The 14,030-nt window shown below is 34.8% G+C and overlaps 1 protein-coding gene across 43 annotated transcripts in view; it reads left to right on the top strand.

Annotated features, from left to right (window-relative positions):
- Positions 1-14,030, top strand: part of CLASP2 (cytoplasmic linker associated protein 2) — a 145,963-nt gene that overhangs the window by 96,706 nt on the left and 35,227 nt on the right. For 8 of the 43 annotated variants that reach the window (XM_033511965.1, XM_033511967.1, XM_015617045.3 and 5 more), the window contains 5 exons: positions 541-558; positions 2,551-2,652; positions 7,748-7,918; positions 8,821-8,928; positions 13,647-13,753. In XM_033511965.1, the coding sequence (XP_033367856.1) occupies positions 541-558; positions 2,551-2,652; positions 7,748-7,918; positions 8,821-8,928; positions 13,647-13,753 (506 nt within the window). Of the gene's footprint in view, positions 1-540; positions 559-2,550; positions 2,653-2,785; positions 2,813-5,769; positions 5,797-7,747; positions 7,919-8,820; positions 8,929-12,915; positions 12,979-13,646; positions 13,754-14,030 lie in introns of all 43 variants that reach the window. The other 35 variants (XM_015617030.3, XM_015617031.3, XM_015617033.3 and 32 more) reach the window with 11 other exon arrangements.

Genomic DNA, 14,030 nt, shown 5'->3' on the forward strand with positions numbered 1-14,030 from the left:
CATACTTACCCAAGTGTGATCTGATTTCAGCAAGCTCATATTCCTTCCAGTCTCTGAGCAAGACTTGATCTTGTGCATGTGTATTATCAGAGTAATCACAGGCTTAATTCAAAGAAATCCTTCTTGCTGGCAGTTCCTATTGAATTATCACTGTCCAGTGTGGGAAACACTGTCTCTGTGTTTTTCTCCGAGATTACGTATAATAGTGTGTTTCATGTTTTCAGAAGAGCTTGCATTACAGTTTTTTAATGTCTGTTTTGATCTGTAATTTTGTTATTGTTGTATATGTAATTTTGTTGACTGATCTCATAGATATAATTTTTTTCTATTGAACTTTTTGTGGTTTGGAAGACAGTGATGTGCATTGTGTTTTTGTAAATTGCTATCAGTGTTGTATGGATTCAGTTATGGAGTTGCAACACAAAAGCTTGATTTGGCTTGATAAAATTTGTCAAGATTCCCAAGATTAATCTCAAAAAGAAATTTACAAGGCACAGTATTGTTTGGAATATCATGTATTTTATTATTTTTTCTGTTTAGGAACAGCTTCTGAAGATGGTAAGAAACTACTTTGTTAGACCAGCTAATATTTTCAGCTTCATATTTTCATTGATACAAATGAAGCTTCAAAAGTAGAACTTGGTGTTTCTCGGGCTTTGTGGAGGTTCATAACAGATGTGGGCTTATGGGCTAACAGCTTATGCATCTAATACTTGGTTGTCATGTACTATTTTTAAAATTACTTTGCTTTTATTTTAATTCTCAGTTACTCATCTGCAGTCTTAAGTACCATTGCTTAACATTTCTACTGTGAAAATACAGGGGCTTTATAATTTTGCATTTGTTTTTTAAAGAAAATCTTGTCTCAGAATATTTCATCAAATGTGTTCATGCTCTGGGAAGCAGGTGCTACTATTACTCATCTCTGTGAGACTTGGAAGCTAATTTTCAATCTGTTATTAGCATTTAAACCTGCCATTAGTGAATGGATGTAGAGACTCCAAATGAGTTAACAGTTAATTTAACTCACAGACACAAAGTGGTTTATTTTACACTGATAAAACTGAAACAGATTCCAGGTGGTGTTTTAATGTAGTATTGCAATAGTGGCACTCTGTATTCCTAGGTTTTGGGCCAAATTCTGAATGCAGTTACATGCCTTGCAGTCTCACTGCACTCAGTGGGAAAACATTGCCATTGCACAGGGATAACTAGTAGAGTTTGGACTGGTCAATCTAACCATTCTTGCTAAGCCTATTGTTTTCTAATAGTTTAGTGAATAACCTCCTTTATTCTGATTCTCTTCTTATAGACTCTCATCTATGACTATTCCCTCTACTTGGACGAATAATACTAACTTGGTTGCTCTCCAAATTCTGCTGTGGAAAGCCTAAAGAGGCTAGAACTAAATAATAGTCTGTGTACCTAATTATTTTAGGTCAAATATTGACTCAGCACATCTAGAAAATATTTTAATTATGCTGTGTTTGAAAGTGTTGAGCTTGTTGGGCTAGATCAAGCCTGTACAGACTTTTTGGGGTTAGTTCTTGCAACTTAGAAGAATTACGGTTAGCATGAGTTTGGTTTTGATTTCATTTTTCTGTTGTTTGAGAGGTTGGTTTAGGAAATGTAGTATACAACACCACTCTTTTATTTTATGAATCATCTTTCAGTTAGCTATAATTCATACAACTGGGGGGGTTCCTTTTTTTTTGTAATTTGTATATGCTGGATGTTAGAGGAACGTGGCTAGCAACACAGAAAGGTTTCACCAAACCCAACAGAATTTGTTATTTGGCATTCTAGAGAAAAGTGAATCTCTTGTTTAACTTGTAGATACTTAGATTAATTTGTCTCTTGCTTGGATTTTCTGTCTATTGGGGAGAGTAGTGTTTCTTCATATCATGTTTTCATGAGAAGTACGTAAATGTATTTAGGGTTTGCAAAATGCTCTAGAAGGTTTGGGAAATCCTGCAGAAGTCTGTATGACCAGGGCCAGGACAACAGTAGAATCTTCAGTAATGAAAAAGCTAGTATTATGATTTCTAAAAAGAGGAGTGAAGTTAGGAAGAAAGCTCAGAATCCAATTTTATAGTTTTAAGACAGCCAAAGCTCATTACTTGAGCTTGTAGAATTACAAGCTCAAGTAATGGTGAGAAGACTGTACCTGATACAGCAACATTAGTGTTTGCATTGCATTGTATTGAGTAAACTTCCCCTTTTTTTAATGTAATCAACATACATATGTTGGAAAGCAGAACTAGCTAGCCAGTTCAGGGTGTTGAAGGTGTAATGTGCAAATTGTTTGCTGAAACATGTAGCATCAGAGAAGTATTCTGCTTCCTCAGCTATTAAATTCCTCAAGGTGTTCAAATTTCTACTAATTATCCCAAGCGAATTGTCACCAATTGAGTTACGTTGCGCTTCTTTTATACGCAGAAACTTAAGAAAAATATTAATTCTTAATAAATTAATAAAAATAAATTCTGCTTATGCTCTGCTTCCTACCTGACTGTGAAAAACTGATTTAATGCCATTTTTCTTTTCCAGGTCGTATACGATCAAAGCTGTCGACCCCTTCTGTTGGTATTGGAAATTCTAAAACAGATTCCAGAGGACGGAGTAGAACCAAAGTGGTGTCACAATCTCAGCGTATGTATTTTCTGTTTATCAGTTATACCTGATAGAGGCCAAATGTTTAAGTATATATTCATTGACCAATGGCTACAGTCAAAGTTAATTTTAAAAAGAAAGCTACATACTGAGTTGTTGTTCTGTGCCTTAGGTTCATCATCGCCAGACCAAAATGAAGGTATTTTTTTTCAGTGTTTTGGGTCAGTGGTATTTGCATGCTTTTCTGATTCATGTTGTTTTTCTCTGGACCAAATACTAGGTTAGGTCTTAATTTGCCAATTAAATTAGATAATGTAGCAGGGAGTGAAATCTGTCCTTAAATTCTGTCTTCAATTATAACTTCTCAACATTCTTTTCCCCCCTTTTCTGACTTACCCAACATGAAAGGGCAGTAAACGTGGATTAGTAATAGAGAGGAATGGGTAGGCTGAATGGTGTCCTCATTGTTACCTGCGAGACACAATTTTTCATTTTTAAAAAAGTCTTATTTTAGTCAGAAATACCCATTTTCACTTTAAGCTAGGCACTGCTGTAGCTCCTGGATATTAACTCCCTTTTTTGTGTTGCAGCTCTTGCCTCTACTTAACTCTTCTTTGAAGGAAAAATGCTAACCCCTCACTTCACAGTCAGTTACTTAGCTTGTGTTGAGTCATAGGGTTAAAACAAGCAATTTAATGTGTGTCAGCTAATCCACAGTAATTTTCTGTGTGTGTTTAGTAACCAAAGCAGATGCGATATTTTTGATCTAAGCAAGCCAAGCATTTGGTCATTAATTAAAAAGACCTCATTACCTCACACTCTTTGGCACTGGCTGACCTACAGCAATTCATCCACACATCTGATGTCTCCAACAGACATTTTCTGACTAAGCTCTGTAGCATTTTCTGATTCTTATATTTGTCTAATTAAGTGAAATGCAACTAAATTAGTGAAAGGAAGACAAATACATGATAAAATTAAATTCTCACTTATATAAATTGTCAGATCCAATGTTTTAAACCAGTAAATTTCACCAGGTTTAAAATTTTCAATGCAGTTACTTTGCTATGACTAACCGTATCTACTTTTTTTAATACAACCCTTTAATAATGCATTTAATGGCAGAAACATTTGTCTTTATAGCAGTGACTGCATCTGTCGTAAACAGATTGATTTTAGAAATTTAAAAAGCAGGTAGTTTTTTTCCTTTTAGAGCACTTGCCATTCAGTTTTCCATAATTTCATTATTCACAAGTACAGCTATATAATAATATATATATATATAATTTCACAAGTACAGTTGGATCAAACCTGATCCAGTGTTTGCAGGTTCTCTGAAATAAAGCTTTGAAACAATGTGAACACATAAAGGTAGCATACTAAAATTCAGTTTAAAATTCAGAAGTTCCCTTAAGAGCTTTGACAGTGCTCTAATCCCAGAAGAGTTTGTGAAATGAGAGCCTGAAAATTAATTGTTATTGTCTGGGACAAAAGTTCCACAAAACTTACTTTATAGATGGCTACACTTCATCATAAGCAAAGAATATGTGAATAATATAAGAGGGAGGGAAGCGAAAGTTCCTTGTAATCCCTTTTTCCCCTTCGTGAAAAGCTATAAGCAGTGTCTGAAACAGTTTTTTCATTAGTATTAGGAAAGTTTGGAATTAAGCTTTTTGAAAATACATTTGTACTTTGAATAGATTTAGTAAATTCTTAAAAAGTGAAGATGTTTAGTAAATGTCTGGGGGAGGGGGTAAATTTAGGTAGCAATATAATACTTTAATGATAATCACTGTCATATAACATTAAATAACTGTATATTCAGAGAAACAAAATTAAGCCTTTCCAATTTTTTTTACTAAAAATGACAGGCTTCTTTTTTTTTTCATTTTTACACAGTATTTATGTCTAAAGACATAAATTGTTACTGAGATAACTAGATCTGACAACATGTGTGAAAATTAAATGCATGAATGCATCTTTACAGCCTTTTATTACTACTTCTGTTCAGAACCGATTGCTTCAAGTAGCTCATTAAAACCTGTCAGTGGGGGAGAACAAGAATTCTGAGATGTTTTAAGGAAGATAAACAGGGAAATACAAATGGACAGGCGAAGGAGAATTCTCAGGCACTGTATGCCAGCTATTTGGGTGATGCTTCTTTATGTGACTGAAAATTTTCACAGCATTGTGTGAAGCGTGATGCTTAATGTTTCCATACAGGGGATTGTTTTAGTTCCCCAGCCTATATAATCAGAGAATAGCTTCATATTAGATTTAAGCTATTATTTTTTTAAAAACCACTGTAGCACAGATGCTTTTGTTAATTTTTGGGTTACAGCTATCTTTTGTTTAAAAATCATTTTATTGAAAGACTTGCAAATTTGAATGATTTTACAAAATTATTTTTTTAGGGTTTTAAAAGCCCTTTACTCTTCTATTTTTAAGTGATCATAAAGTAAATGCCTTGTTATTTTATTACCTATGGGAAAAAATGGTTACATTTTTTTCCTCTTTCTGGTTTGATTGTTACGTAATTCAACAGGGTCTGCTAAAATTGCATTAAAATCGACATTCAGAGAATTTCTGAATGGAAACAAATTTGTCCTTTTATACTCAAGATTACTTTTAAAGATCAAAATGGAAAATTCTGTGCAAGTCTTTTCAGTTGTGCCATTGTGAATTTGATTTTTTTGTTTTGGTCATCCACCGCACCTGCAGCTCAGTTCCTTTTACTGTTGTGTCTCAAAAAACAAAGTTTTGATCTTGTGTGTAATTTTTGTTCAGCTGTCAAATTTCCTGAGCCTTTTTGGCAATGTAATATTCTTTTGAAGTAATATGCAGGCTACAGTTTCATGCTTAATTGAAATTTAATTCTTCAGTGTTGAGTTGTTGATTAGAAAGCTGAAGAATTGTAATTTGCTTGTGCAGCTTTGCTTCATCTGCTTTATACATAGCATCTGAATTTAATTCTTCAATTGTGGAAGCTACTTAATAGCACTGCTTTAGCGTAACCCCCTTGTGGCTTTTTTTTCCTGTGTGAAATGACTAAAGCTTTCTTATTTCCATTTACCATTCATTTTTTAATCTGCTCTGCTCCCTCCCTCTTCATGGATTATAAATCCCTACCCTAATCCTGCCTTTACACTTGTTCAGGATCACAGTCTGCTAACCCCATTGGTGGTAAGAGTCTACAGAATTCGTGTACACATCATTGTTTGATCACCTGTTTGACATACCTCATTTAAGGACCCTATTCAGCAGAAATTCTGGCTGGCTTTTTCCCATATGCTGCACATAACTTAATTCAGTGTAATCCTTATGTAGAAAGCACGAGAGATGGGAAGGGTTTGTCGTTTTGGAATAGTGCTTTAGTAATCTTTCTTTCATCATTCAGCTCACTTAGATCTGTTGGTAGTGTTAATACTGACGAGTATGCCAATGCTCTTACTAGCATAAAATTTTCAGGCTATTTAGCTGCATTCAGTTAATTTATGCTGCAGTGGTATGCTTTGCAGGTCAGACTATAGAAGGATTGAATAAAGCATTAGCTCAAGAGGTTGCATTTCTTCTGAATATTGTAAAAAGAGTAAGTTTTTTCATATTTCTGGCCTGTTGAAGAAAATGTACAAGTCTGCAGCACAGCAAAACTTTATACAATGCTTTTATTTTTGAAGAGATACAAAACAGGAAGAAGGCATAGTAATATCAGGACTAAGTTGAAATCCCGTGATATGAAGAGACTGTCAAACCCTTAATTTTTGCACATCACAGTACTTTTTTAGGTTTGCTTATTCTTCTGTTGCTATAGAAGTTCTGCTTGTTTTCTTTCCAGGCTGTATAATACTTTATTTATCATTTCTGCTGAATAGGTCCATAGTTTGGAAAAGGATTTTGCTAAATAATCATTCCAAGTTTGAATTCAAACAATGAATCTGAAAGTATATGCATGGTACATTTTTTTAGATTTCTCTCTTCCACCCAGCATATTTTGTTTGGGATTTTGTTTCTTTTCTCATATAGTCAAGCTTTAGTCAGCTTGTATCTTTTTTCAATGTGCCTCATAAGAAGTAACCCATGAAATTCACTTGAAAAGTTGCATGTTGTCTGTAAATCTGATAGCATCACTGTGGTCATACAGTTACCTGATTGTATTTTAAATGTTAATAAAGAGTTCAAATCCGTATGAATTTTGAGTAATGATAATTAGACTTTGGTTGAAATGCTGTTTTGCTTTTCATTTGGTCATATTTCTTGAATTCTACAGCTGGAAAGAATAGATTAATGTCAGCTGGTGATATAAACAACTAGGGAAGAATGAATTCTTTGTTAAGAATTTAAATGTTCTGTAACTGAAATACCAAAATTAAAGATTAAATGACCAGAGTTTCTGGTAGTAATACAGTACCTTGAACATCTGTAGTACATTGTAAGATACAGTTTTAACTGACAGATATTTAAGATGCTTAAATACATCTTAACCAATTTTTTAGCTTGTTTAAAACTTACTGAAGATTTTCTCTAATTTGTGGGGTAACCTCCACAGAAATGTACATGAGTACTTTAGTTGTCCTCAGTCACATTTTATTTAATGTCAGAATAGTGCTTGAAGACCCCTTGCTTTTAAAAGCAAAGGAGAAGAGTTTACATGTTAGGAAAATCACATTATTTAATTATGACATTGGTTGCATTGGATGAGCTGGGGTAATTTTGAAATCCTAGTTTAAAGTTGCTCCCTTTAGTTTCTAACAGGTTTGTTTGTTTGTTTTTCTTTATTAAGAGACAATGTGATTAGTGAGAACACATAGCTTAAAAAAAATTAACACAGCAGCATTCATTTTAGGGACTGTGGAACTCTTGACAAAGTCCAGAAATCATAATTGTGGTTTCTTGAGCTTATGTAGTACTGAATACCATGTCAAGTGCTTCCTTGCATTGATAATTTTAACTACCTTGTATGCAGTACTGTAAGAACTGGGACCAAGGCGTTCTATTTCATGTTTTTACCTTCTAAGTTTTTCCTGATCATTTCAATCTATCACCACCTTCCTACTAACTTCAGGTATTATTTTCTTTTTAACCGTGTTTCTTTGCCCGCTGTGCTGTTGTTAATATTTTTTTATTCTACCTTCAGCTGGCAGTAGATCTGGGTCCCCTGGAAGAGTTCTGACAACAACCACACTTTCCACTATGAGCACAGGAGTTCAGAGAGTGTTGGTGAATCCTGCAGCTGCACAAAAACGGAGCAAAATCCCACGAAGTCAGGGATGTAGTAGAGAAGCTAGTCCTTCTAGGTTGTCAGTAGGTAAGAATCACCAAATAACTCTTGGTTTCTTTATAGCCCTTCTTATTCTAAGTGCTGAATATCTACTGCTGGTATTTAGTTATAGGTGGATGAAAAAAATAGAATGCATCCTAGAATGTGGCTGTTTTCTGAGACTAGTTTTTGATGTGCAAGACAGTTTTAACCTGAAGCTGAAATTTGAGGTTTTTCTTGACAGAATGTTGTAGCTGTTCTTTTCCTCACCTCCCTTTCTGCCCTCTCTTTTTTCACTTCTCGTCCAAAGTACCCCCATCCTTTGAATGAAGGTGTGATACTGTTTTGAAAATACGTTCTTCATTACTTCATGTCTTCTGTGTATGTGTGCGTACATGTGTAAGTGCTGTGATGCTAAAATGAAAGTTATGTGTCTTCAGCCTCACAGTATAATTAGATTATACCTTATTGCAAACAATGTTATTGAAAAACGTCTGCTGTTTTTAATGGTATTGATGCTGTTATTCCTTTGTATTTTTGATTTTTATCTTAGCCACATAATATTTTTATTTCCCTTCTTTAGAAAGCTGTGGGGTTTTCCATTGGTGCTACTGTTGATTAACTTGAGCACAAATTCTGAGTCATTGCTCAATGTTGCTTGTTTTTTTCTCCATCCTTTCCATAGGGTCTTTCAACCATTCTGTAAAGAGTTAGTAAATTTCCATTTTAAGCTGTGCAAAGAAATAATTTAATTGAACTGCACTTAGACTAATCCAACATAAACAAAGTCTGTAAAAAAGGTTGACTTAAAATACAACATAATCATCAATGTCTTTTCTTAGAAACGCATCTTTGATCTTACTGCAAAACAGAATTGCATTAAAACTGCAACTTTTCTTATGTCTTCTCCCTTCTGTGCCGCTGTTTGTCTGCTCCCTGAATCATACTAGCGCGAGGCAGCCGCATTCCTCGGCCTAGTGTGAGTCAGGGCTGCAGCAGGGAGGCCAGCCGTGAAAGTAGCAGGGACACGAGCCCTGTCCGCTCTTTCCCACCCCTCGGTAAGTACTCGGAGCCCTTGTCGTGCATGGCTGTCCCTGCCCTTCGTTATGTGCGCCTAACGAACCCGTGCCTCCTTCATTTAGCTTGTAGCTGGCCACCGTGTGCTCCCTTCCTCTGGCTCTCCCCGCACTTACCCCATGGAGAATTGACCAATGTGTGAATGGGCTGCACACAGGAAAAAGACAGGCTTTTCTAGGGAAGTACCAAGTCTAGAAAGGTGTGTGATACACAGTGTTTAGATGCCATTTTGAAAAGGCACTCCTCTTCTGGTTTTGGAGGTTTTTTTGAAATTACTTGTTTCTCTTACCATTGCTGCACTCATCGCTTGGGTACTTGAGTGCAGGGTCAGCTGTTGCTCAAAATTCTCTACCTAGTCAATGAATTATTTTAGTGTATAAGGAGAAAATTAACTTAGTTATGTTCCTTAGCTATATGGTCAGCAGCTTATTGGTATGACACAAATTGCAAGGTTTTGCAAGATTACCCATCTGTTTCTGAGATACCAGTGAGGCGTAAGAATATTAATCTTGGTTAAAGATTAGGGAAGGTTTTCAGCTCTATGTATCCTTGTCAAGGTTACTACAAAGTTAATAGTAAATTTTGCTTAAATTGCTTTTAGATACTGGGTTTGTGGACTGGGGTTTTCTTTCTGCTTGTTTGGTAATAACAAACTTTGTCTGTACAACTGAATCTGAAACAGATCTCTTTTTGATGTTACCTTTGTCTGAAATAGTCTTCAGTATGTATCCTTCTTATTTGGTTTGTTCAGTGTAGCTTACAGCTAAGGACTTTATAATAGTAGCTGCTAAACATAGTCTGAAAATAGTAAATCTCTGGTTTCTATCTCAAATTGAGGCACCCAACTGTATTCCTAATTAGCACTGGACATATGTTAGGGCTTCCTGCCAGCCATGGTTTCATTGGGAGAGTACAGATTAATTGAATGAAAGCTGTTTCAGTAACTAACGCTAGTTTGCCCAGATATTGTTTAATTGGGAAATGATACTAAAAGTAGATGTTAGATCCATTAGGAAAGCTGTATCTTTTTTTCTAAAACACAGCTGGAAGATTGTGTTGAAGCACACATGTACTCTCTGTTCTTTTAAAAACAAGGCTGTTTTTCAGAACTCTTTGTGCTTCTTCTTCTGCCTTACAGCTTGGTTTGAATTGTATTGCATGCAAGATCAGATTTACATTTTGTAATTAGTCGAGTGCTTGCTGGTTTAAGTCTGTATTAGGCAATAGCACGAGATGTGTTGCTGGGACAGATGCCACTGGAGGCTTTATTCTTATTTATGTAGTTCGTTTTATAATTCAGATATCAAAACAAGTACCCCTGTACTAGTGAAATAGGTGGAATTATCTGATAGCACAGAGAATGCTTTATGTACAAACATGTATAGGAATCCAGCATTGGTTTTAAAAAAAAAAACAAAAAGGGAAATAATACTGGGAATAAATGAAGATGCCTTTGGTATGACACTTTATTTGAATGATTTAAAATGTCATTCAGTGTTTTGTTGGTACAAGTGAAAGATGAAATAAGGCAAATTCAGCTTTGTTTAGCTGAAACAATTAGCTTTGTTTCACATGGGGATGAAGAGGGGAATGTAACTTGTATTTCCTCTCATTTCTGTCAGCACAGAAATTTTTACTTATGAACACAAATAAAATAAAAAGAAAATTGTTTTTATCCACCTTTAGGGTATAAAATGACCTAAATGCTACATAATTGCTTCACTCTATACATTGGTATGAAATGTTTATGTTATCTCACATCTCAGTATCATGTTAAAAACTCGGAGATAAGAGCCAGTAAGAAGCAAGTGAGTTATAATTTATATAGAAGTGTCTACTTCGGTTAAATATAATCAATAGTAGATATCAGGGTAGTATAATGTCCATAAGCTAAGAAATAATCTTATTGTGAGTCCATTTATGTCGCTAAAGAATATGAAATGATTCACACGACCGTTCTGTGTCAGAACAAAACCTGTCCCTTTATTCTCTGACTCCAATATGTATAGATTCTCAACAATGACCAGGGATTGGATAATTAAGTTAACATCTTTCCAAGCACAATGGTCATGCGAAATGTCCATCAAAAGATGTTTCTTAGAAGGAACATGATAAACAACTTAAGTTTACATGGAAAAGTAACTAAAACTATGAAAACATTATCAGAGGGCTTAATTTTCAGGGTGACACATTTGAAGTCTTATTTTGATTCATCCTTTAAAAAAATGCAACAGCGAAAGCAATTACTTGACAATTTCTGCAATTTGAGCGGTAAAAAGAATGTTCTTGAAAATGTTTTGGAACGAGATATATTTCACACCATATATAGTCTTAAAAACTTGTCCAGCATATTTCAAATGTATGTAGTGGCAAGAGTCATTTCAAGTTTCCTGTCTAAAGTTTGAATTTTTAGTTTCCAGTTGAACCTTTAATTTTCGGGGCTTATTGATGTAAATTAAGGGGATAGTTAAACACAAGTATTTATTTAAATGCAAGCATTTATTTATCCCATTAATGCTTGTATTTAAAGAGCTGTCAGCTGTGATGTCTGTGTTGTGACATCATCAGTTCTGTCTCCTTTTCCGTGCTGAGACACCCTTTCTAAAGAACCAAGTATTCCATGAAGCATTAATTCCAAGCTAAAATGCCCTAGCCAAACATCTTCATGTAGGATTAGTGAGAAATTAAGTACGTCACTGTACTTTATGTAAGGAGTAGAGAACTTAATGTGGAAAGACATAGTGTTGTTTTTGGGATCTTTAGAGGACTTAGGCTCGTTGTGGAAGTGCACTCAGGTTAAAAGGTCCTTCCCAAAATGTCATTTGGTCCATGTCACCACTACGATTCAAATCAGACTCTTGAATGGTCTTTGTTAATCAGAGAAAAAGATAATTAATTTGATTTGGTTTCTGTTTATGCTATTTTATATATCTAGAAAGAGTAAAGTATTTGCATTTACAGGTTTTTTTGGGTTTTTTTTGTGTTTGTTTGCTTGTTTTTTTTAATTTTAAGGGTTTTGCCACTGGTTGGATGTTTGGGTTCAAGTTAAACTTGTTATTTATGTTGCAATAAAATTCTAACTTAAACAAACTGAAGAAAAAAGTTGAATTGTTTAAAAACCTATTTAATTTGAAAGAAAATACAAGCAACTGTGAGTCAGCTTTTTCAGAATCCCTAAATAAATAAAGTTTTATACAAGTGTCATAAGGAGTTGGGTGCTCAGTTTTATTCAGAAATCCTTAAGAATCTTCAGTTTCCAGTTTCCATAACTTTAAAAAATCTTAATGAGCTGCAGTAACTAACATGTTTCAATTTCACATTTTATTTATTTAAATAGAATAGTAAGTATGAGAATTATTAATTGCATTGGCTGGCTTATGTTAAGCTTTTAATTATAACTGGGTAATTTTAACTTTTATTTACGTAGTGGTGAGTTTTCACTGAGGTTGAGTTGTCTGCAATGTAGGCAGGAATTCAAGTGTGTACAAATTGTCAGCTGCCAACACAGCAGGTTAGTGCAGGAGGCAAATTTTGCAGATAATGTTTGATATGTGAGCTCTGGCTCTGACTTGAGCATACAGAATTTAGTTAAGTCCACAGTGCAAGACCAGTGTCAGTGCACTGATAACTCTTTAGGTATTTCTGATGATTCTGTTTGTGTGTGAGTGTATGGATGTGTCTGTGCACCTTTTCTTCTTTGAACTTAAACGTACTTGCTTTTACCCTGCTCTTAATCTTGTAAATTAAAAAAAAAATTATGCATGAAATGTCCAATGTACATAAACCTATATAATCATATTTGGTATAATCAAAGAACTTCTCTGAAGATTTTTGCTTCTGTTTACTACTCAGTTTCTTGTGCTTAAGCGGAATCTTTTTGATAAATATTCTCTTGTTCGTCTGAGCAGCTATTGCAGCACTTTGATTCCATGGTCATAGATAGGGTTTATTTAATCCTGTTATTGCAGCTTCCAGACATCACTCCAGATCCACCGGTGCCCTCTACGCTCCTGATACTTATGGGGCCACAGGTGAAGGATGAGTACCCTTTGCTGTCATCTGTGCAGTCATCCTGGATTTTTTTTTTCCCCACCCACTTGGTTATTCTTATAGTTCAGTTTTAGAAAGTATTATTTATATTAATTTGAGTTTTGTGGTTTTAATAATCCAGATAGATGTGTTTATGTTGCTAGATTTTGTCTCCACCCTCATACTCCAATGTTAATCCTTTTTTCCTTAACATTTTTTTATTTGCAGAAGAACTTTTTTAGTTTTCCATTTTTTTAGTATTTGTAGAGCATTCTTTATGCATGTAGCTTTCTAATCAACAGTCTCAATAGCCTTACTATTGTATTTGCTTTCTTTCTAAATGAAAACAAAAACCCAAAATGAAGAAGACACTAATTTTTAAAAAAAGCAAAACTTCTTTCAAATAAAACCATTGTTTTGTAGGAGTTTTTCCATGTGATGTTGGGACAGAATGTTTGTAGGTGACTGGCTTTTTACTTGAATTTTTACTTTTGTCTGTGCCACTAAAGACTTCAGAATGAAAATGGTTATTTTATCTGCTACACAATTTATTAAAAACGTTAAGCAAATGCTTCTCTTCTGCTTGGGTTTTTAAAAGTGAGTGTAATATTTACATCCCAGCTTTCTGTTCTGATTGAATTGTTTGTATTTATTTTTGTTGTTGTAACAGGTACTGGTTTTGGAATTAGTCAGTCAAGTAGATTGTCGTCATCAGTCAGCGCTATGCGAGTTCTGAATACAGGTTCTGACGTGGAAGAGGCAGTAGCAGATGCTTTGGTAAGAATCTCACACTTACCTTGTGTAAGTTACAGGATCCTTAAGTGTTAGCTTCCTGTACATTAAGCATGCAGAAGAACTTGTCAGTTATTGTTTTACTGACTTCTAGGGCGGAAAAAAACCCCCAAACTATTGCTGGAGCTGTAAGCATTGGAATTTTCATTCCTTACAGAAGTTTTAACTTCTGAGAAGTGAGGTTTTTTTCAGGTTGACAGGAAACAGTCTTGAACTGTTGTGTTGGGGTGGCCCAAGGAGCCACTTGAGCAGGTAGAACTAG

Source organism: Parus major, chromosome 2 (genome assembly GCF_001522545.3).
Source record: "Parus major isolate Abel chromosome 2, Parus_major1.1, whole genome shotgun sequence".
NCBI lineage: Eukaryota > Metazoa > Chordata > Aves > Passeriformes > Paridae > Parus > Parus major.